The sequence below is a fragment of the Mustela nivalis genome (assembly GCF_964662115.1).
Source record: "Mustela nivalis genome assembly, chromosome: Y".
NCBI lineage: Eukaryota > Metazoa > Chordata > Mammalia > Carnivora > Mustelidae > Mustela > Mustela nivalis.
The window spans coordinates 29,179,157-29,203,925 of record NC_139041.1 but is presented as its reverse complement, the minus strand read 5'-3'; the positions used below and the strand labels follow the sequence as shown (position 1 = coordinate 29,203,925).

Sequence of the window (24,769 nt, the reverse complement as noted above, 5' to 3'; positions counted from 1 at the left end):
GGGAAAGATCACAAGTAGGCAGAGACACAGGGACAGAGAGACAGGAAGGAAAGCAGCCTCCCTGCTGAGCAGACAGCCCCATGCTGGGCTCAATCCCAGAACCCTGAGATCATGACCTGAGCCTAAGGCAAAGGCTTTAACCCACTGAGCCACCCAGGCGCCCCTTATTTTTTTTTTCTAATATTCACATAGAGTTAAACTTCAAGGTAATCCCCTTAGCCCAATCAATGCTACCCCTATAGGTAAACCAATTTTTAATCCCCCTTTGAGTCCTTTAACAAAGATATCAAGATACATCCAGGAAGAATCAAAATGCCGTTCCTTATCAACACTGAGAATTTAAAACCACTCTCCCATCTTTTACTTCGCCAGTGTTTCTATATATTTGGGTTTCTCCTGACAGTATATAAATCTGATAATAGGGTTATTTTGCTTTTATATATATTTTTTTTCTCTTACCATATACTTTTATCAGTCATTTTATTTGTCTGTTTTTGTTTGTATACTTCATAAATCTTACCTTCAGGCCCATTTGTGCTCAGCCTTCTCTACTATCTTTCTTTTTTTTTTTTTCCTGTCTCTCTCTCTCTCTTTCTTTTTTCTCTCTTTCTTTTCTCGTTCATTTGAGTGGGGACTCCTGATTGTTCAGAAGCATTCCAGGGTTTAACTTGACTGCATCACGGTCGATATATCCAGCTACATCCATTCAGCCATCTCTCACCAAATGACTAGGAGGAGAAATGCCCAACAGAAGAAAAATACAGAGGATGGGCCTTCTGCAACAGTGCTAACGGCTATCAACATAGACAATATGTCGGAAAGAGAATTCAGGCTAACAATTACCCAGAAAATACCTAGGTTGGAGAAAGTCATGAATGACCAAACGGAATTGATTAGGGCAGAACTGAAAGCCACCAGGGATAAGGATCACAATGCTCTCAATGAGTTCCAATCTAATCTAAATTCTCTCAAGGCTAGGGTAACTCAGACAGAAGATAGAATTATTGATCTGGAGGACAAAAAGATAGAGAGAAAGGATCAGGAGGAAGACTGGAACAAACAGTTTAGAAGCCACAAAAACAAAATCAGGGAAATAAATGATGCCATGAAACATTACAAGGAAAAAATTTCTGGAATCTCCGAGGGGTGGAGAAAGAAAGAAGTCTAGAAGATACAGGAACAAGTTGTCCATGAAAATGTTCCCAATCTCACGAATGGAACCAGAGTTCATGTACTAGAAGCAGAAAGGTCTCCTGCCAAGATTACAGATTCTCAAAAGTCCTCAAGACACCTAATAGTAAGAATGAAGAATTATAATTGTAGGCAGAACCTCTTGAAAGCAGCTAGGACAAAGAAGCTCCTTACGTACAGAGGAAAGCCCATCAGAATAATATTAGACTGTCTACAGAGACCTGGCAAGCCAGAAAGGGCTGACAAGATATATTCAGGGCACTAAATGAGAAGAACATGCAGCCAAGAATACTTTATCCCGCAAGACTGACATTCAAAATGGATGGAGAGATAAAGAGTTTCCAAGACCGGCAAGGCTTAAAAGACTATGCAACCACCAAGCCGACACTGCAGGAAATATTAAGGGAGGTTCTATAAGAGGAAAAATCCTAAGAATAGCATTGAACAGAAATATAGAGACAATCTACAGAAACACAGACTTCAAAGGTAACACAATGTCCATAAAAACGTATCTATCAATAATCACTCTCAATGGGAATGGCCTAAAGGCGCCCATAAAACAACACAGGGTTGCAGAGTGGGTAAAACGAGAGGACCCATCCATATGTTGTCTACAAGAGACCCATTTTAAACCTAAAGATACACCCAGACTGAAAGTGAAGGGATGCAGAACCATCTTTCATGCCAATGGGCCTCAAAAGAAGGCTGGGGTAGTGATTCTCATATCAGATAAATTAGATTTTAAACTAAAGCCTGTAGCCAGAGATACAGAAGGACACTACATCATTCGTTTTTTTTTTTTTTTAACACTACATCATTCTTAAATGGACTATCTACTATCTAGAAGATCTAATAAGATCTAACAACTGTACATATCTATGCCTCCAATAAGGGAGCAGCCAATTACATTAAAAAACTATTAATCAAGATAAAGACTCATATTCATATGAATACATAAATAGGAGATCTTAACATGGCACTCTCATTAATAGATCATCCAAGCAGAAAATCAACAAGGAAACAAGAGCATTGAATGACACATTGGACCGGATGGACCTCATAGATATATATAGAATATTCCACCCTAAAAAACGGAGTACTCGGGTGCCTGGGTGGCTCAGCGGGTTAAGCCGCTGCCTTGGGCTCAGGTCATGATCTCAGGGTCCTGGGATGGAGTCCCGCATCAGGCTCTCTGCTCAGCAGGGAGCCTGCTTGTCATCTCTCTCTGTCAAATAAATAAATAAAATCTTAAAAAAAAAAAAAAAAAGGGAGAGATCACAACTAACACCAAGGAAGTAGAAACAATTGTCAGAATTCATTATCAACAGTTATATGCCAGTAAGTGAAGCAACCTAGATGAAATGGATGCATCTGAAAACCTATAAACTTCCAAAACTGAACCGGGAAGAAATTGACAACATAAATAGACTGATATCTAAGTAATGAGATTTTAAGAGTGATGAAAAGCCTTGCATAAAACAAGAGCCCAGGACCTGACGGATTCCCTGGGGAATTCCACCAAAATTTCAAAGGAGAAATAAAACCTATTCTCCTGAAGCTGTTTCAAAAAACTGAAACAGAAGGAAAACTTCCAGACTCTTTTTGTGAAGCCAATATTACCCTGTTCCTCAAACCAGGCAAAGAACCCTCCAAAAAGGAGAATTTCAGACCAATATCACTGATGAATATGGATGCTAAAATTCTCAACAAGATCCTAGCAAACAGGATCCAACAGCATATTCAAAAGATTACCCACCATGACCAGGTGGGATTCATCCCTGGGTTGCAAGGATGGTTCAACATTCACAAATCAATCAATGGGCTAGAACAAATCAATAAAAGAAGAGAGGGTGCCTGGGTGGCTCAGTGGGTTCAGCCGTTGCCTTCGGCTCAGGTCATGATCTCAGAGTTCTGGGATCGAGTCCTACATCAGGCTCTCTGCTCAGTAGGGAGCCTGCTTCCTCCTCTCTCTCTCTGCCTGCCTCTCTGCCTGCTTGTGATCTCTCTCTGTCAAATAAATAAATAAAATCTTTATTAAAAAAATAAATAAATAAAAGAAGAGAGAGGAACAACATGGTCCTCTCAATTGGTGCAGAAAAAGCATTAGACAAAATCCAGCACCGGTTCCTGACTAAAATGCTTCAAAATATAGGAATAGTGGGAACATTCCTCAACTTCATCAAATCTATGAAAAACCCAGAGCAAATATCATCCTCAATGGTTAAAAGCTCATAGCCTACCCTTTGAGATCAGGAACATGTCAAGGATGCCCACTCTTACCACTATTGTTCAACATAGTATTGGAAGTCCTAGCAACACAATCAGACAACAAAGAGAAATAAAAGGTATCCAAATTGGCAATGACTGTCTTCACATATAACATGATCCTTTATATGGAGAAAGCAAAAGACTTCACCCCCAAACTAACAGAACTCATACAGCAATTGACTAATGTGGCAGGATACAAAGTCAATGTACAGAAAATCAATTGCTTTCCTATACACTAACAATAAAAATACAGAAAGGGAAATTAGAGAATTGATTCTATTTACTATAGCACCAAGAACCATACCTGAGAATAAACCTAACCAAAGAGGTAAAGGATCTGTACTCAAGGAACACTTATGAAAGAAATTGAAGAAGATACGACAAGAAGAAAGATCCTTCCATTCTCATGGTTTGGAAGAATAAACATTGTTAAAATGTCTATACTGCCTAGAGCAATCTATACTTTCAATGCCATTCCAATCAAAACTCCCCTGGCATTTTTCAAAGGGCTGGAGGAAACAATCCTAAATTGTGTATAAAATCAGAAGAGATGTGGAATTGCTAAGGAAATGTGGAAAAAGAAACAAACCTGGGGCCATCATGTTACCTGATTTCAAGCTTCACTACAATGTGGTGATCCCCAAGACACCATGGTACTGGCATAAAAACAGACACATGGACCAGTGGAACGGAGTGAATAGCCCAGATTTGGACCCTCAACTCTATGGTCAAATATTCTTCAACAAAGCAGGAAAAAATATACAGTAGGAAAAAGACAGTCTCTTCAATAAATGGTGCTGGAAAAATTGGACAGCTGTGCACAGAGGAATGAAACTCAACCATTCTCTTACACCATACACAAAGATAAACTTGAAATGGATAAAAGATCTCAATGTAAGGTAGGAACCCATCAATTCTAGAGGAAAACACAGACAGTAACCTCTATGATATCAGCCACAGCAACTTCTTTCAAGATATGTCAAAGGAAACAAGAGCAAAATTGAATTTTTGGAACTTCATCAAGATCAAAAGCTTCTGCACAGCAAAGGAAAGAGTCAACAAAACAAAGACGCAACCCACAGAATGGGAGAAGATATTCACAATGACAGTACAGACAAAATGCTGATATCCAAGATCTATAAAGAACTCCTCAAACTCAATGCACACAAAACAGGTAATCATGTCAAAAAATGGGCAGAAGACATGAACAGACACTTCTCCAATGAGGACATACAAATGGCTAACAGACACTTAAAAAAATGTTCATCATCACTCTTAGCGCCAACTTAATGGTAAAACCTGTTTAACTATTAGGGCCTCGTTAGCCAGAGCGACTCCATATTGCCTAGGTAGCCATATTGTTGTTTACATCCACGGACTTCATTCCAGGAATAAATGCCCCAGTAGTTGCTGGTATGGTTCCGGGTATTGATTCCGGATCCGCCTTAACAATAGAAGCCACATACCTTGGGTCTGCAGTTATGCCCTATAAAACCAGCCTGTGAGATTGGGAGGAGGTCACTTTCTTTGGAGGTGGCCCTGGCCTATCAGTCTGACTTCTATTGCTTGACATAAAACAAAGATCTACATAACTTTTACTTTGTCTCAGTCTCATTCCCCTGGCCGGTCAGTCAGACTTCTAATGCTTGGCATAGAATAAAGCTTTGCTTAAGTTTCACTTTGTCTCAGTCTCGTTACTTTGATAACGGACCCCAACAATCACTAGCTGTCAGGGAGATTCAAATCCAAACCACATTGAGATACCTTGAAATACCACCTTACACCACTTAGAATGGCCAAAATTAACAAGACAGTGAACAACATATTCTGGAGAGGATTTGGAGAAAGGGGAACCCTCTTACACTTTTGGTGATAAAGTCAATTATCATATGGTTTCACTTACTGTGGAGCATGAGCAATAACATGGAGGACACTAAGAGAAGGGAAGGAAAAGTGAATTGGGGGAAATCGGAGAGGGAGTCGAAGTATGAGAGACTGAAACACACCGAGGGTTTTGGATGGGAGAGGAGTGGGGAAATGGGGAAACCTGGTGGTAGGTATTAAGGAGGGCATGTATTACATGGAGCACTCACTGGGTGCAGTGCATAAACAATGAATCTTGGAACACTGAAAAGAATAAATAAATAAATAAATAAATAAATAAATAAATAAATAAAACCCACAATTAAATGTAAAGATAAAAAAAAATTATATGGGTGTTCTATGAACATTATAAATTTGACAGCTTAGATCAAAGAGTAGCAAATATTCCTAAGACAGCAAATTTCTATTTCTCTAAGTAAAGCTTACTGCCTGTGCTTCTACATATACTAGAATACAACCACACACATCCATTAGAAATTTTCTATGGCTACTTTTGCACTGTAACAACAGAATAGCTGTAAACAGTATCCTCAAAGTTTAAAATGTTTGCTAGTAAAGCCTCTACCGGAAAGTCTGCAGGCTTTGGATTAGATTAAACAGATAAATTCCTTGATAAAAAACAAATGAGAAAATGGATTGAAAGCGAAAGAGAACATCTGAATAGTCCTGCATCTATTAAAAAGATACTGAATTTGTAATTTGAATCATTTCTACAAAGACCTTGAGGTGCAGACAATTTTTGTGGTGAATTTCATCAAATATCTCAAGAACATTTAATACCAATTTTACAAAACCTCTTCGAGAAAAGAAAGAGGAACACTCTCTATCATTGATTCATTCTATTATAGCAGTATAATTCTGACAACAAAATTACAAAGAAATTACATGAAAAGATAACTATACAGATTTTTTAAAAAATTATCTATAAAAGTTAAAAATAACTGACAATTATGAATCAGAATTGGGGGGGGGAGTAGTATTTACCCGTATGTGAAAAAGAAGTACAGATAACTTGGAAACAAGAAACCATTATTCCTGAACCATCTCCATTCTCTTAAGGTATGGTTAAAGAAATACATTATAAATCAAGTTACAGAGGAAAATTCCATCATTCTCGGAAGCATGCATGGGTTCTTCACCTTGAAAAATAATTGCAATATCAAAGCAAACAGAATAAAAGGACAGTAGCATAAGAAATATGTCACCTTTGGGGCACCTGGGTGGCTCAGTGGGTTAAGCCTCTGCCTTCAGCTCAGGTCATGATCCCAGAGTCCTGGGATCAAGTCCCGCATCAGGCTCTCTGCTCAGCAGGGGGCCTGCTTCCTCCTCCTCTCTCTCTCTCTCTGCCTCTCTGCCTACTTGTGATCTCTATCAAATAAATAAATAAAATCTTAAAAAAAAAAAAAGAAAAGAAATATGTCACCTTCAATTTTCTTGCTCAAATAGGGCTTGATTTCATGACTGTGAGATCAAGATGTGAGCTGAAATGGAAGAGTCAGACACTAACTGAGCCACCAGGTATGCTGCCACTTGTTTTTAATATATTCTAATTTGCAACACAGAAATAAAGCTATGAACATGTCTTAAGTATTCAACTCTGCGTTACCAGATGAAACCACTTACCTGCAAAAAGCTGTTACATCACACATAAACACCTTTATATATATTTGTTTTGTAAAATAAAACGTATAGCCACTTCATACATTCTTCCTAAGTATATTGGCTGGAAGGGCAGTTGTGACTGTCCACAACTATGGCAAGTTGTTACAAGTCTAGAAAGAATTGACTCTAGAAGTGACTGACTATGTAAGTAACAAAATATTTTATCTATTCAGAAATAACAAACCCAAGGCACAAGGCAGAAGTAAGTTGTTTCATGCCACTTCCTTTAAATGTGATTTTCTCCCCTTCTCGCGGGAGTGGGAGGTCTTGGGGACAGGGACCTCCGCAGCCTTGGACTCCACGGAGTCACGGTGCCTGGGCATTAGGTAGGTGTTCGGTAAGTAGCTGCTAAGGCAGCAGCAAAGGGATGCCGCTGGACTCCGGTGCACGACACTGACTCCCTTAAAGTATGTGCTTAGACACCCCGGGAGACGGTCTATCCCAAGTCAAGCTCGGTGTCTGCGGGTGACCTAGAGGGGGCTGGGGCAGGGGGGTTTCACGGGGGCGCCCCGGGAGGCGTGGACTCACAGCTGGCGTGGGAGCGGCTGTCGTCCTCGCACAGCCTGTGCAGCTGCTGGTACTCCTCCTGCGCCAGCTCGAACCGCTGCTGCTTGATCTGGTAGATCTCCTTCTTGGCCTTGAGCGCCTCCTGGGCCACGATCAAGTACTCCTTCAGCATCCGTTCCTGCTCGCGCCGCCACTGTTCGCGGGGGTCCTCGATCTGCGTGAGCTCTGCAACGGAACCAGCGCGTGAGCGGCTTCCGAGTAAAACCCTCGCGCTGGCCGCGGGTCCTGCAGCCCGGCCACGAGAAGACGCCAGGACACGCACCGTGGGAGCATCTATGCCGCGAAGCCTCCTAGAGTGCAGGACGAATGCCTTCTGTTCGCACAGGCACATAATATTCATGGGTTATCAAGAACTGGTGACCCCTGCCAGTTGATATAATGATGACTGAGAACACACCCTTCTCCCTATATCCTCTTAGGCCATCCTTCACAATGGCCTTTCAAAAATAACTAATAGATATATCACACCAAAAATGCAAGTTCACTGTGCTACTTTCTTAATTGTTTTTATTTACCTAAATGGAGCCAAACATGGCGCTTCAACTCATAACAATGAGAACAAGACCTAAACCGAGATCAACAGTCAGATGCTTAAGCAACTGAGCCACCCAGGTGGCCTAATGTGCTATTTTGTAAAGCACAACGTTCAGGCTTCTTAAAAAGATTTAAGAGTCCCCAAACTAATATGCTAATTTAATTTCTATGTCCCGTACCTTTGGCTACCAATACGCCCCAAAATGACTGAAATTTCCAAAGCCCCCAATATGCCAGGCTGGCTCATCTTTGCATTTCTTTATGCTTCTGCTGTCTAGCAGGAACTCCAATACCTTCAAAGATTCAGTGAAAGGCACTTCTTTTTTCAAGTTTTCTTTGTCCCTTGCCTGGAACTTCCTGACATTTAGTCAGGCCCAAGGACTGCTACAGCAGAATACCACTCTTCACACATTGTCCAAGTAACTGGAGAGTATTACGAATCTCAAAGGTAGAACTTTTTGTGGTCCCTTATACCATATCTAAGTATATATACTTATACCATTATCCATTGCGAGGGTTCCAATTTTGATTTTTTTAATTTTTTACTTATTATGAAGTATAGTGCACAAAAAAAATTCTTTTACTTTCAGGTATGCAAAATAGTTATTCACTACTCAGTGCTCACGATACTAAGTGTACTACAATCTGCATCATACAATTTTATTACAATATTGACTATATTACTTGTGCATTTTATATCCATGACTTATATAACTGAAAGTTTGTATCCCCTTCATATAAGAACTTAAATATCTCTCATCTCCCTATCCATCTCCCATCTGATAGTATGTTCTCTGAATTTAAAAGTGTTTTATTTGTTCACTTGCAAAAATAATAATAATTGTGCATTTGCTGTTTCTTATAATGCACATATAAACAAAATTATATCGTATTTGTCTTAGATTGGTTTATTTCACATAGCATAACACTTTGTACCAGCATTCTTCTCACTGCAAATGACAAGGTTTATTCCTTCATTATGTTCAGATAATATCCTATTCTATTTACTTGTATGTATAGATATATATACATACCACACTTTCTTCATCTTTTTCACTCAGCAGGCACTAAGCTTGCTTCCACGTTTTTGTTTTTATAGATAGTGCTGCAGTGAACATTGAGGTGCAAGTTTTTGCTTTTGTTTTCTACTGTTTTTGTTTCCTTGAGACAAATGCCAACAATTTTAAAGATGGAATGTAAGGTTTTAACTTTCTAAGAAACCACCATACTATTTTACAGAGTGGCTGCTGCAGTTTGCATTCACACCAACAGTTCAAGAGTTCTCCCCTTTCTCCACATCTTTACAAATACCTGCTACTTCATGAGTTGTTAATTTTAGCCATTCTGACAGTTTTCAGGTGGTATCTCACAGTGGTTTTGATTTGTATTTCCCTGAAAAGTGATGTTGAGCCTCTTTTTATTTGTTTATTGAATGTCTTTATGTCTTTTTGTGAAACACATTTATTCAGAGCCTCTGCCAATTTCAATTTTTTTTCCCTTATTATTTTAGCTCATGGAATATATTATTAGCAAAAAATCTCTCATTATGTTCCATTTTTTCTTTCTTAATGGTTTCCTTCACTGTGCCAAAGATTTTATTTTGATGTTGCCCTTTTTTTACCTTCTATCTCGGCCTCAAGACATATATTGATAAATATGTTGCCAAAAGCAATGTCTAAGACTATACTTATGTCTTCCTCTAGTTTTGTGGTTCCAGGTCTGACATTTAGGTCTTCAATGAATTCTGAATTTACTTTTGTGTATTAGTATAAGAATATGGTTGTTTTATTCTTTTTTATGTAATTGTTCAATCTTGCCACACCATTTATTGAAAAAAGTATCTTTTCCACATTGCATAGTCTTGTATCCCTTGTCATAGATTCATTGACCATATAGTTATGAATTTATTAAAAGCTCTCTATTCTGTTCCTATGTGTCTATATTTGTGCCAGTACCATACTCTTTTTTTTACTACTAAAGCTTTCACTATCTCCTGAAATCAGCAATTTAAATAGCTCCAGTTTTGTTCTTCTTTTTAAAGCCTGTTTTGGCTATCTGGATTCTCTTGTGTTTCCATGCAAATTTCAGAATTATTTGCTCTGGTTCTGTAAAAATGCTGTTGGTATTTTGATAGGGATTGAATTAAATCTATAGATTGTTTTCAATGGTATGGATATTTTAACCTTATTATTCCTCCCAATCAATGAGCATGATCGATTTGTGTTTTCTTTTGTGTTTTCTTTTGTGTTTTCTTCAATGTCTTCCAGCAATGTCTTTCAGTTTTCAGAGTATAGGCTTTAACCTCCTTGCTTAAGTATTTCCTAGATATATTATTCCAATTGCTGATATTGTAAATAAAATTTTCTTACTCTTTCTTCTGCTTCTATCTATATCTGTATATAGATACATAACAGGCTTTCTGTACATTAATTTAATATCCTATAACTTTATACAATCAGTATTATCACTTCTAATGTGTTTTTCATGAAGTCTTTTGGTTTTCTAAATAGACAATCATGTCGTCTGCAGACAGTGACCATGTAATTTCTTCTTTGCCAACCTGGATGCCTTTGATTTCTTTTGATGATCAGATGGCAGAAACTATGACTTCAGGCACTAGGCAGAACAAGAGTGGTGAGAAGAAGCATCTCCCCATCATGGTCCTGTCCTTTTCCTTAAGGGAAAAGCTCTCAGTGGTGCCCTGTTGATAAATCTAGCTAAAATTTTATCAGTTTTATTCATCTTTTTAGTGAATGACCTCTTCCTTTTATCTTTTCATTTAATTCCACTCTATTGTTTATCATTTCCTTTCTTGTACTAACTCTAGGCTACATTTATTGTTCTTTTTCTAGCTCCTTTAGGTGTAGGATTAGCTGGAGATTGTTTTTGCTTGTTGCGGTTTGTCTATACTGCAATAAAGTTCCCTTTTGGAACAGCTTTTGCTGCACCCCAAAGGCTTGGAACCTTTTATTTTCATTTGCAGTTCTGTGTGTTCCTTAATTTCCTCTTAGATTTCTTTATTGATTCACAGGTTGTTAAGTAGCATGTTAGTTACCCTCTACATATTTGGGGTTTTCCCAATATTCTTATAATTGATTTCTAATTTCTTAGGATTTCATCATAAAGGATGCTTGATGTGATTCCAATATCTGTAAACATACTGAGACTGGCTTCTTATGCTAACATCTGATCTATCCTGGAGTCAGTCCCATATGCACTTGAAAAGAATGTGTATTGCTGTTCTGGGATACAATATCCTATTCATCTGGTCAAATGTGTCATTCCTTACTAATTTTCTGTCTCCTTAAATAACCATTGAAATAAGTGGGTGTTAAAATCTGCTACTATTATTGTATTATTGTCAGTTTCTCCTTTCCTATATGTTAGCATTTGCTTTAAGTATATTGCTGTTCCCATGTTGGGTGCATACAATTTACAATTTACAATTTTTACAATTTTACACTTTTTACAATTTACAATTGTAAAGTACATTTTACTTCTTGGACTTTTATCATTCTGTGGTGTCTTTCTTTGTCTCTTATTAGAGTGTTTGTTTAAAGGTCAGGGTTGTCGGGGCGCCTGGGTGGCTCAGTGGGTTAAAGTCTCTGCCTTCCGCTCACGTCATAATCCCAGAGTCCTGGGATCAAGCCCCGAATCAGGTTCTCTGCTCAGCAGGAAGCCTGCATCCACCTCTCTCTCTCTTGCTCTCTCTCTGCCTGTCTCTCTGCCTACTTGTGATCTTTGCCTGTCAAATCAATAAATAAATCTTTTTTTAAAATAAATAAATAAATGAAATAAAACTCAGGGTTGCCTGTAATAAACACTGCTGTCACAACTTGGCTTTTGGTTTTTCACTTCCATTTATACAGAATATTTTCCTTCCCAGTCCTTCACTTAATGTCTGCATGGGTCTTTAGAAATAAAATGAGTCTCTTACATGAAGCATATAGACGGTCCTGTTTCTTATTTATTCACTTACACAATGTCTTTTGATTGGAGCACTTAGTCCATTTACATTTAAACTAGTTATTAATAGAAAGGCATTAAAGCCATTTTGTTAATTGTTTTCTGGTTATTTTTGTAATTCTTCTCTGTTCCTTTCTTTTTATGTCCCACTCGTCTTGGTTTGATGGCTTTGTTTAGTGTTATGTTTGGATCCCTTTCTTTTTTATTTACATGTATCTATTATACATTTTTTATGTTACATATGAATCAGTGGGTTTGTATAGTATTGATATTAGTGATAACATTAGTCTATATTAAGTTAAAATTACTTAGATTTGAACATATGTCAAGGCACTAAAAAAGTTTTACTCTCATAATTTAAAATATGATGTCAAACTTTACATCTTTTTATTTTGTGGATCCCTTGACTTATTTTTTAGATATAACATATTTTTACCTTTTTGTTTTAATATCCAAACTGGCTTTATAAGTGACTTTTCTACTTTTACTATGTTTGCTTTCAACTGTGATTTTTTTTCCCTTTATTAACTATTTTTTCTACTTATGATCTTTTCTTTCCACTTAAAGAAGTCCCTTGGTCAGTTCTTGAAATACTGGGTTAGTGAACTCCTTTAGTTTTTGTCAGGGAAATTCTATGTCTCTGTCTATTCTGAATGATAGCCTTGCTGGATACAGTACTCTTGACTATAGGTTGTTCTTTTTCAGTCCTTTTAATATATTGTGTAACACCCATCTGGCTTGCAAAGCTTCTGCTGAAAAATACCCACTGACAGCCTTATAATGATCCTCTAGTGGGTAACTTTTCTTTTGCTGCTTTTAAAATTCTCTCTTAATCTTTAATCTTTGCCTTTGTAATTATTATGTGTCCTGGCTTACAGTTAAGAGCTCTCTGTGCCTCTTGGATCTTGATGTCTATTTTATACCCCAGATTAGGAAAGTTTCTTCAAATTAATTTTCAGCCCATTTTCTCTATCTTCTTCTAATGGGATCCTTTTAATGAGAATTTATGTCACAGATTTCCTTTAACATATTCTCACTTTTTTTTCCTATTCTCTGCTCAGCTTGATTGCTTTCTACTATCCTGTTTTCCAGCTCACTGACCCATTCTTCATTCTCTAGTCTGCTGTTGATTCCTTCTGGTGTATTTCAAATTTCACTTATTTAGTTGTTCATCTCTAATTCCTTTTTTACATATTCTTCATTTTAATTCAAATTCTCACTGATGTCTCCACTCTTTCTCAAGTTCAGTGAGTTCTGTGACTATTACCTTCAATATTTTATCAGACATATCACCTATCTCTGGGGCACTTTGTTCTATTCTTTCATCCAGAACATACTCCTCTGTCTTTCCATTTTGTCTGACCCTCTGTGTTTGTTTCTGTGTGTTAGGAAGGTCAGCTACATCTTCTAGTCTTGAAAAGAACTCCAACAAAGTAATGTTATGTTGAAGAACTTCTGTGGTACCCTATAGTACAATGTCATCTGATCAGCAGTGCTGTTCAGTGGCTGAACAAGACTGAGTTGAAGCCACCTAGTTGCAATGACCCACTTTACCTGTTGTGGTCCCACAGTGCTGTATTGAGTGAGCTGTCTCTGAAGTTACTATAGGCTCAGGATTGAACAGAAATAGCATTCAGCCTTACTATCTGCAGTTAGCATCCCTGCCTCATCTGCAAGTATACCAAAGGGTGGGGATTGCTCCCTGTGGATCCAACTAAGAAGCCAGGCTGATGAATGTACAGATATGCAGGTGTGTAAGGTTAGCTACCCTCCTCCCCAGGCCAGGGATCACTTTGGAGGGATACTAATCCCTGAAGGGTTACGCAGCATATATCTGCCAGGTTTAGCATGAAGGGACACTTACTGAGAATATTAGGTTGAATATGGCATGCCCAAGGAGAACATTGGGGCAGGGCACACAGTGCTGACAAGAAAGTTATTACTTGCTGCTGAAAGCATCTGGCTATCCAGGATTGCGGAGAACAAGAAAAATGGCACCCACCAGCACCTCTGTTCCCAAAATGTTTACTGAAAATCCAAGCACATGCTTTAAAATTAGCCAATAAATCTCTAGGTACCCTAGATTCAGTTTCCTATCACCCTCCACCTCTCCCCATGCAAAGCCCCACTGATATTCAAAGTTCCCAAAGTTAAATCCTGTGGTTTTCAAAGGTTTGGTTGCCTAGGGTGCCTAAGGTATGGTCTGTTTCTCTCCCTTCTCCATGTTTGTGGTGTCCTTCCCATTAATGGTTACTCTCAACAGGGGTTTGGTTCACAAATGGGTCTCCACTGTCCTTATTATTTTTGATGTGGCCTCCTCTGTACCATTAACAGGTAGAGGGCCTATTCTGCAGTCTTTGGGTCATTTTCAGAGTTGTTTGCATAGATGTAGGTCCTGCCTACTCCCCTCTATCTTCCTGCAGAGTTCCAATTTTAATACCTGCAGTCTCAGATTCTTTGCCTTAAAAAGGCTTAAGCTGCTCAACCAATTTGGGGTCTCTGAAGGTCTCAGAGAGATAAGTGGTGTGACCCTGAAACTGCTGACTTCAAAACTTCCCACCTCCCTGTTCTGGGTCATTCCAGTTACATTCAAGGTAGATAGAAGGAAATCCTTGGTGGTTACTAGCATTTAAGATTCATAGCCATGCCCAGAGTTCTGTGAGGAGAAGCTCTATGTGTAGAATCTGCCTAACTAGGAAGCAACTAGAAAGATAAGCCCAGAAGACCAAATACCCTAATTACCCAGGACAAACACAGATAATGAGGCACCTGGTCAGCTGGGGACACAGAGAGGGCCTCCCTCAAACAGAACCTCACTAAGCAAAATGTGAGTGGTGGATTTACCGTAAATTCTTCTTGCCACTTGGGTAAGTGGGTAGGTAAACAGCTGGTGCAGGGCAGATCTTACTCCAACTGCCCAATCTTTGCAGTGAAGAAAGAGCATCAAATCACCTATGTGGTAAGTATATCATGAGTCTTTGGGCCCTTCTAACCTCCCCAACACTTAATAAATTGAAGGACAGGAAGCCAAATTTCATGTCCCCTGGACTAAAAAATGACAAAAGGCAGAAACACTAAGCATAGCTAGAATGAAAATGGGAGTGAGTGCAAAAGTGTGAATCTGAGAAAGAAGTGGATCCTCAGCTGGTATAAGACTGAGGAAAGCTGGGTGCACCCGGGTGGCTCAGTGGCTTAAGGCCTCTGCCTTCAGCTCGGGTCATGATCCCAGGGCTCTCTGCTCAGCTGGGAGCCTGCATCCCCCCCACCCCCCGCCTGCCTCTCTGCCTACTTGTGATCTCTGTCTGTCAAATAAATAAATAAATAAACTTTAAAAAAAAAAAAAGACTGAGGAAAGCTGATGAAAGGGCAGCAAACAAAGAGTGAGGTGAATAGGACAAATCTATGTTAAGTGAAGCCTGGAATTACATGTGTAAACTGTGCCACCACTGCCATTTTGGGAGCAGCTCGCTCTCTGCCACACTGTCCTGAACACTATACAAGGTCGAGTAGCAACCCTGCCCCTACTCACTGCATGCCAGTGACTAGATACCTGCAGACATTGCAAGTGGTCTGGGAAAACAAAATCAGCTATGTAGAGAGCCAGTGTTCTAAACAGTCTGTCAAGCAAAACAGCATGGTCAAGGACCCATGGTATTATTTCAGCTATCGTCCTTACATAGCTCTCTTCCACTGGAAAGATCAAAAAGATTGGGGCGCCAGGGTGGCTCAGTGGGTTGGGCCTCTGCCTTCGGCTCGGATCATGATCTCAGGGTCCTGAAATTGAGCCCCGCGTCGAGCTCTCTGCTCAGAGGGGAGCCTGCTTCCCCTTCTCTTTCTGCCTGCCTCTCTGTCTACTTGTGATCTCTCTCTCTTTAAAATGAATAAAATCTTTAAAAAAAAAAAAAGATTGATTATCAAAGTTAAAATTAAATGTGTAAAGAAACATAAAGTTAAGGTCATCACTTGGACAATAAAGTTTTAAAAGTCAATTTTTGAGGGATGCAGGGATGGCTTAACATTCACAACTCAGGGGCGCCTGGGTGACTCAGTGGGTTAAAGCCTCTGCCTTCAGCTCAGGTCATGATCTCAGGGTCCTGGGATCAAGTCCCGCATCAGGCTCTCTGCTCCGCAGGGAACCTGCTTCCCCATCGCTCTCTGCCTGCCTCCCTGACTGCTTGTGATCTCTGTCTGTGAAATAAATAAATAAAATTTTTTTTAATTCACAAGTCAATCAATGTAATCGAACAAGTCAAAAGGAGAAGAGAGAAACACCATATGATCCTCTCAATTGATGCACAAAAAGCATCTGACAAAATAGAGAATCCGATCTTGATTAAAACACTTCAAAGTATAGGGATATAGGGAACATTCCTCAACTTCATCAAATCAATCTATGAAAAACCCACAGCAAATATCATCCTCAATGGGAAAAAGCTCACAGCCTTCCCTCTGAGATCAGAAACAGGACAAGGATGCCCATTCTCACCACTCTTGTTCAACATAGTATTAGAATTCCTAGCAACAGCAATCAGACAACAAAGAGAAATAAAAGGTATTCAGATTGGCAATGAAGAAGTCAAACTCTCTCTCTTTGCAGATGACATGATGCTTTATAGAGAAACCCAAAAGACTCCCCCCACCACAAACAAATAAAACTCACAGAGCAATTTAGAAATGTGGCAGGATACAAAATAAATACAAAGAAATTAGTTGCTCTCTTATACACTAACAATGTAACTGTAGAAAGAGATATTGGGAAATTGATCCCTTTTATAACAGCACCGAAACAGAAGATACCTGGGAATAAATCTACCCAAAGAGGTAAAGGATCTGTACTCAAGAAACTACAAAGCACTCATGAAAGAAATCCAAGAAGACACAAAAAGATGGAAGACCACTCCCATGCTCTTGGATCGGAAGAATAAACATTGTTAAAATGTCTATACTGCCTAGAGCACACTATATTTTCAATGCCATTCTAATGAAAATTTCACTGGCGTTTTTCAAAGAGTTGGAACAGACAATCCTAAAATTTGTATGGAATCAGAAAAGACCTCGAATTGCTAAGGAAATGTTGAAAAACAAAAATAAAACTGGGGGCATCACATTACCAGATTTCAAGCTTTACTACAAAGCTGTTATCACCAAGATATCAAGATAGTGGCACAAAAAACAGACACATAGACTAGTGGAACAGAGTAGAGAGCCCAGATATGAACCCTCAACTCTATGGTCAAATAATCTTCAACAAAGCAAGAAATAATATCCAGTGGAAAAAAGACAGTCTCTTCAATAAATGGTGCTGGGAAAATTGGACAGCTATATGTAGAAGAATGAAACTCGACCATTCTCTTACAACATACACAAAAATAAACTCGAAATGGATCAAAGACCTCAACGTGAGACAGGAATCCATCAGAATCCTAGAGGAGAACCTAGGCAGTAACGTCTTCGACATCGCCCACAGCAACTTCTTTCAAGATATGTCTCCAAAGGCAAAGGAAACAAAAGCGAAAATAAACTTTTGGGACTTCATCAAAATCAAAAGCTTCTGCACAGCAAAGGAAACAGTCAATAAAACAAAGAGGCAGGGAGAAGATATTCACAAATGACAGTACACACAAAGGGATGATATCCAAGGTTTATAAAGAACTCCTCGGGACGCCTGGGTGGCTCAGTTGGTTGGACAACTGCTTTCGGCTCAGGTCATGATCCCGGAGTCCCGGGATCGAGTGCCGCATCAGGCTCCCAGCTCCACGGGGAGTCTGCTTCTCCCTCTGACCTTCTCCTCGCTCCCATGCTCTCTCTCACTGTCTCTCTCTCAAATAAATAAATAAAATCTTTAAAAAAAAAAAAAAAAAAAGAACTCCTCAAACTCACCACACACAAAATGATAATCATGTCAAAAAATGGACAGAAGATATGAACAGACACTTCTCCAAAGAAGACATGCAAATGTCTAACAGACACAAGAAAAAAATGTTCATCACTAGCCATCAGGGAGATTCAAATCAAAACTACACTAAGATACCACCTTACACCAGTTAGAATGGCCACAATTAACAAGACAGTAAACAACATGTGTTGGAGAGGATGTGGAGAAAGGGGAACCCTCTTACACTGTTGGGAATGCAAATTGGTGCAGCCACTTTGGAGTACAGTGTGGAGATTCCTTTTTTTTTTTTTTTTAAAGATTTTATTTATTTATTTGACAGAGAAATCACAAGTAGTCGGAGAGGCAGGCAGAGAGAGAGAGAGAGGGAAGCAGGCTCCCTGACGAGCAGAGAGCCCAATGCGGGATGATCCCAAGACCCTGAGATCATGACCTGAGCCAAAGGCAGCGGCTTAACCCACTGAGCCACCCAGGTGCCCCCGTGTGGAGATTCCTTAAGAAAATGAAAATAGAGCTTCTTTTTCACCCTATAATCGCACAACTGGGTATTTACCCCAAAGACACAGATGCAGGGGAAAGATGGGCCATCTGTACCACTGTGCTCATAGCAGCAATGGCCACGGTCACCAAACTGTGGAAAGAAACAAGATGCCTTTCAATGGACGAATGGATAAAGAAGTTGTGGTCTATACACACAATGGAGTATGATGCCTCCATCAGAAAGGATGAATACCCAACTTTTGTGTCAACATGGATGGCGACTGAAAGAGATAATGCTGAGTCAAGCAGAGAGATTCAATTATCATATGGTTTCTCTGACTTATGGAGCATAAAGAATAAACGGAGGGCACTGGGAGATGGGAGAGAAGAAGTGAGTTGGGGAAATTGGTGGGGGAGACGAACTATGAAAGACTGTGGGCTCTGAGAAACAAACTGAGGGATTGGAGGGGAGAGGGGTGTGGGGCTTGGGTGAGCCTGCTAGTGGGTATTATGGAGGGCATGTATTTCACGGAGCATTGAATGTGGAGCATAAACAATGAATCCTGTAACACTGAAAAGAAATTTATTTTAACAAGTCCATTTTTGCATAAATAGCCTTCTCACTGTAAAAAAGACTCACTTCTTGTCTACAAATTGCCTGGGAAATATATTCCTTATATTAGACATTAAAGCCCTAATACCAAAAATTAATACATTTGCTCGTTATCTAAATAACTGGTTTACTTTTGAAAGAATTCAGCTAATGAATTACAGCTAATGTAATAAATATTTACATTAATCAAACTAGTTTAATAATACCTTACATAAAAACCGGTTATAAAAAACTTTCTGTCATCTTTGAAATTCAGTATGAACACTCACTGACATATAATTACTGAATGTGACACTTTCCTTACTTTTTATGTGGTCCATGTAATAAATTCCAATTTGTTTATCATATACAGTTTCCCATCCTAAAGGAAGTTCATCCCCAACACAATCAGCAAAGGTCAGTGGCTTTGTTATCCTGAAAAATAAAGCAATGGAAAAAAGGAATTGAGATTAGAGACAGTTGTAGATACGTTTGCTGAATCAATTCTAAAATTAAATCAATATACAATTATTTTATCTAATACAGTTGATAGCTCTAATCCAATTATTTGGTTGGAAACTAATTCACAACCTTTCCCATTGACAATAACTACATGAGTAGTCATAATAAAAAGATTAAAATCTCAAAACCTAACTTTAAACAGCAGTGAAAATATATACTCAGTTATTAAAAAAGAAAAAAACTGATAAAACAAGCATTTTTTCAAAGAATTATCTCTAATGTTGGGATGAAAGGGATGTAGTTCACATACAATAATAGAATACCTATCTTCTCCCTTGATTTCCTCAGAAAATTTTGCGGAACTTTTAGTTTCCATGCTTACAACATCAACAGTAGCATAAATCTACATCAAATATGATGGCTTTTTTTAGAGATGTATTTATTTATTTTAGAGAATGAGAGAGCATGTGCACATGAGTGCAGGTTAGAAGCAAAGAAAGAGGGAAAGCAGCAGACTCCCCACTCAGCACAGAGGCTAATGTGGAGCTCAATCTTAGACCCAAAGATCATGGCCTGAGCTCATACTCAAGAGCCTGCTTCCCCCCCCACCTGCCACTTTCATAAGGCCTGCTTATTGGTGCTATATATACCCTTTATTCTCTGTTTGGACCTCTTGGTGATTATTAAGTTATTATGATATATATGAACTTCAGAACTTTGTACTATTTCAGTGTTTTTATCTCATATATTTAAGTTATCATTATTATTGTTGTTAGTATTATATAATTGAGCTTTATAATCTTTTAGTTACTATTTCCATTATTTTTTCTCTTTTTATTTTAAGATTATATTTATTTATTTGACAGAGAGAGACACAGCAAGAGGAGAAACACAATCACTAAGAGGTTCAAAAGCACACACAAAGACGCAGAAAATAGAATCAAAAAATGAAGACAGGCCAGGCCATTTGGTAATACTGAATCTGACAGGCAAGAAAAAAAGCAAACAGAGAATGAAGGGCATATATAGCACCAAGAAACAGGCCTTATGAAAGTCCTACACGAAGAAAGATAAAAGGGAAAGAGATAAGCCAAAGAAATAATGGCCAGAAACCTCACAAATATGAGGAAAGACACGGACCTATAAACATGAGAAACTCAATAAACTAAAAGCACAAATAACCCAAATATACCCCTACCAAGACACACTATATGAAGTCAAACACAATGATAGAATCTTCAGAGCAGCAACAGAAAAGGTATTTATAACCAAGGAAATGTCAGTATCATTATAAGCTAACTTATGAGCAGGGACATCGCTGGACAGGATACAGTGGGATAATATATTTAAAATTCTTAAAGAATAACTATTTATGGAAAATTTGACCCAAAAGATAAATAAAACTAAAAGAAAATAAAATATAAGCAAAACTGCAATTGCACTCCTGGGTATTTACCCCAAAGATACAGATGTAGTGAAAAGAAGGGCCATCTCTACCCCGATGTTCATAGCAGCAATGGCCACGGTCACCAAACTGTGGAAAGAACCGAGATGCTCTTCAACAGACGAATGGATAAGGAAGATGTGGTCCATATACACTATGGAGTATTATGCCTCCATCAGAAAGGATGAATACCCAACTTTTGTGTCAACATGGACAGGACTGTAAGAGATTATGCTGAGTGAAATAAGTCAAGCAGAGAGAGTCAACTATCCTATGGTTTCACTTATTTGTGGAACATAACAAATAATATGGAGGACAAGGGGATTTAGGAGAAGGAAGTTGGGGGAAATTGGAAGGGGAGGTGAACCATGAGAGACTATGGACTCTGAAAAACGATCTGAGGGGTTTGAAGCAGCGGTGGGGTGGGAGGTTGGGGGAACCAGGTGGTGGGTATTAGAGAGGGCACGGATTGCATGGAGACCTGGGTGTGGTGCAAAAAAAAGGAATACTGTTATGCTGAAAGTTTAAAAAAGAGAGAGAGAGAGAGAAGATAAACAAAACTATTCATAAGAATAAAATTAAGACATTCCCAGATAAAGGAGAAGCAGGGTCCCTACTAAGCAAGGAGCCTGATACAGGAATTGATTCCAGAATGCTGGGATCATGACTTGAGCTGAAGACAGCCTCCTAACTGAGAGAGCCACCCAGGAATCCCAGATCTACCAAGTTCACAACTGGGTATTCACTCTAAGAAATTAAAAAACATTTTTCTAAAAGACATACACACCCCTGTTTATTCCAGTATTATTACAAAAGCCAAAATATGAAAGCAATGTAAGTGCCCATCAACTAAGGAATGGATAAAGATGTGATGTACACACATGTATAGACACACATATACATACACACAATGGAATATTACTCAGACATAAAAAGGAATGTGATCTTGATCTCCTTGCCATTTGCAACAACATGGATGGAATTAGTGAATACAATGCTAAGTGAAGTAAGCCACACATAGACAAATTAAGAATATATTTAATTGTGGAATCACAAAATAAGAATGAATCAAGAAAGCAGACTCAGACATACAAAGAACAAACTATGGTGCCAAACGGGAAGTGGATGAGAGATGGGCAAAATAGGTGATGGTGGATTAAGGGAATATTGACATCCATATAAAATAAGTCACATGAGTGAAAAGTATAGCACAGTGAACATAATAAATTGTAATAACTTTGTATGGTGGAAGTGATGTAGGACTTTTCAATCACTATGTTCTACTCCTGAAAGTAATAAAACATTGTATGTCAACTAGTGAAGATTTTCTCCTGTACAAAGTCAGTCCTCTATGCCAAAAGACCTCTAGGCCAAAAGTCCTCTAGGCATTTTTTTAGTGAGAAAAACATAGCAAAAAACAAAGGACTCAGAAAAACATAATAGTTACATATTAAGCCACAAAATAAGATTCAACAAATTTAAGAACACAGAAATCACACATACTACCTTTTCTTAAATCACAGTGGAATAATAGAAATCAATAGCAAAAGGAAAGCTTAAAAAAAAAAAACCCTGTGAAATATTTTTAATGTAACAGTCTTCAACAACATTTGTGTCAAGAAAATGTCACAAGAAAACAAAAAATATTTGAAGACAAATGAAAATAAACAAGATACCCAAACTCATGGGACATAGCAAAAGAGTCCCAAGAGGAAAGAAAATTAAGAGTTGCAAATGCCTACATTAGAAAAAGAAGAAGGATCTCAAATCAAAAACTTAATTAAATACCTCAATGAACTAGAAAAAGTTAAACCCAAGATTGGCAGAAGAAAACAAAGATTGAGCAGAAATAATAAAACAAAGATTAGGGGAGGGCCCAAGACAACAACATAGGAAGACCCTGAACTCTCTCCACCTCCACTGAATTTATACCAACATATAGAGCAATTCCCCCTGAAGAAGACTGCGAGATGAAGAACAGCTTCTTGAGATAGAGAAAGGATAGAGGCACTACAGGAAAACAGGAGGTGAAGCAAGGACAGGGTAACTGCATGAACCCACAACTACACCACAAATGGCAGTGCAGAAGGATAATACTGACTGAAGAGTAGGACAAGATTCATCCCTGCTGGGGAATGGGGGAAAAAAGTCATTACTTAAAAGGGCAAATAGAATATAAAGGATCCAGTCCCAGAACTCTGCCCAAGGTTAGGGAGCTGCTAGCATTCCCGTTGGACTCCAAGGGATAAGAGAGCCAAACTGTTTATACTCTTCCTCCATCTTTTTAGCATATGCGGGAGCAGGATTTGGGCACCGTAGCCAGCCTATCCCCTCACAGAGTGAAGGGCCTCTAACCCACACCACCCCAGCTGTCCAACCAAGGTGGTCCACATCACAGTTCACACTGGAACATCACTAGATAATACCCATTACAGCCAAGGTAAAACAGGTCCAAAACAAGTTTTGGGAACACTCCAAGCTTCAGCTCCAGATGACTTGCAAGGGCATCCACTATTTGGAGAACCCCAAGATCTCTGAGACACTTCAGTGGCACCGAGGATGCCACAACATGACCCTCTTCAACTTTAGAAATCCTTAAATTCACTTAGGCAGAGAGCACTAGGAGTCCCACCTTATGCCAAAGTCTACTGTAGCTTTTCTACCAGAGCGTCCTTTATGTGAAGAGCCACAAGAACCCTGTACCTGCCATTTTCAGTTCTGCCATCCTACCTGGTTGGCCTTAACATAGAATCCCAAGGTACCCAGAGCCCTGCTAGAGCTCTAGCCAGCAAGTCAGCTAAAGCCAACAGGAACACACAGTCTACACTAGCAACATCACTATAAAAGGACATTCATCAAGTTCAGAAGAAGTAGCCATTACAACTCATACATATTCACAAACAGCATTGCAATCAAAATCCAAGACAGAGTTATGTGCTCCAAGCAAAGAAAGACAAAATTTCACAAAAATAACAAAATGAAACAGACATAAGCAATTCATCTGATAAACAGTTCAAAGTAGTGGTCATAGGGGCGCCTGGGTGGCTCAGTGGGTTAAAGCCTCTGCCTTCGGCTCAGGTCATGATCCCAGAGTCCTGGGATCGAGCACCACATCATCTCTCTGCTCAGCGGGGAGCCTGCTTCCTCCTCTCTCCCTACTTGTGATCTCTGTCTGTCAAATAAATAAATAAAATCTTTAAAAAAAAACAAAGTAGTGGTCATAAAAATGCTCACTGGACTGGAGAGAAGTGGATTAAGAAATTCAAATATGAGAGAAAATATAAAGTAGAACCAATCAGAGTTGAGGAATACAGTAAGTGAAAAGAAATGTGGACTAGAGGAAATAAACAGCAGAGTAGAGGATGCAGAACAGATCAGTGAGGTGGAAAACACAGTAGTTAGTACCCAAGCTGAAGGGTAAAAGAAATAAAATTCAGAAAGTGAGGATAAAATAAGGATCTATGGGACATATGCATTAGGAAATCTCAGAAGTAAAGGAAAAAAGGAGGAAAAAAATTTATTTTCTAAAGCTAAAAACTTCCTTAATCTGAACAAGGAAACAAAAAGTCCTGATCTAGGAGGCACAGAAAGCTTCTAACAAGGTGACAAAAAAACGAGGTACACACCAAGAAATAATGATTAAAAGGGCAAAATTAAAGATAAGAGAGAATGTTTAAAGAAGTAAGAAGCAACAACGCACATTCAAGAGAAATCCTATGAGGCTATCAGCTGATTTTTTCAGCAGAAACTCTGAAGCCCAGAAGAGTGTGGCATGATATATTCAAGGTGCTGAATGGGGAAAATCTTCAGCTGAGAATTATTTGGC

General features: G+C 38.8%; 1 protein-coding gene across 1 annotated transcript in view; it reads right to left on the bottom strand.

The window, feature by feature from the left end:
* The window catches only part of LOC309856889 (protein WWC3-like), a 179,895-nt gene that overhangs the window by 88,552 nt on the left and 66,574 nt on the right, over positions 1-24,769 (bottom strand). Inside the window, exons 2-3 of the mRNA XM_082718691.1 lie at positions 19,363-19,472; positions 7,534-7,737 (exon numbers count right to left, since the gene is read on the bottom strand). Of these exons, the coding sequence (XP_082574817.1) occupies positions 7,534-7,737; positions 19,363-19,472 (314 nt within the window). The remainder of the gene's footprint in view (positions 1-7,533; positions 7,738-19,362; positions 19,473-24,769) is intronic.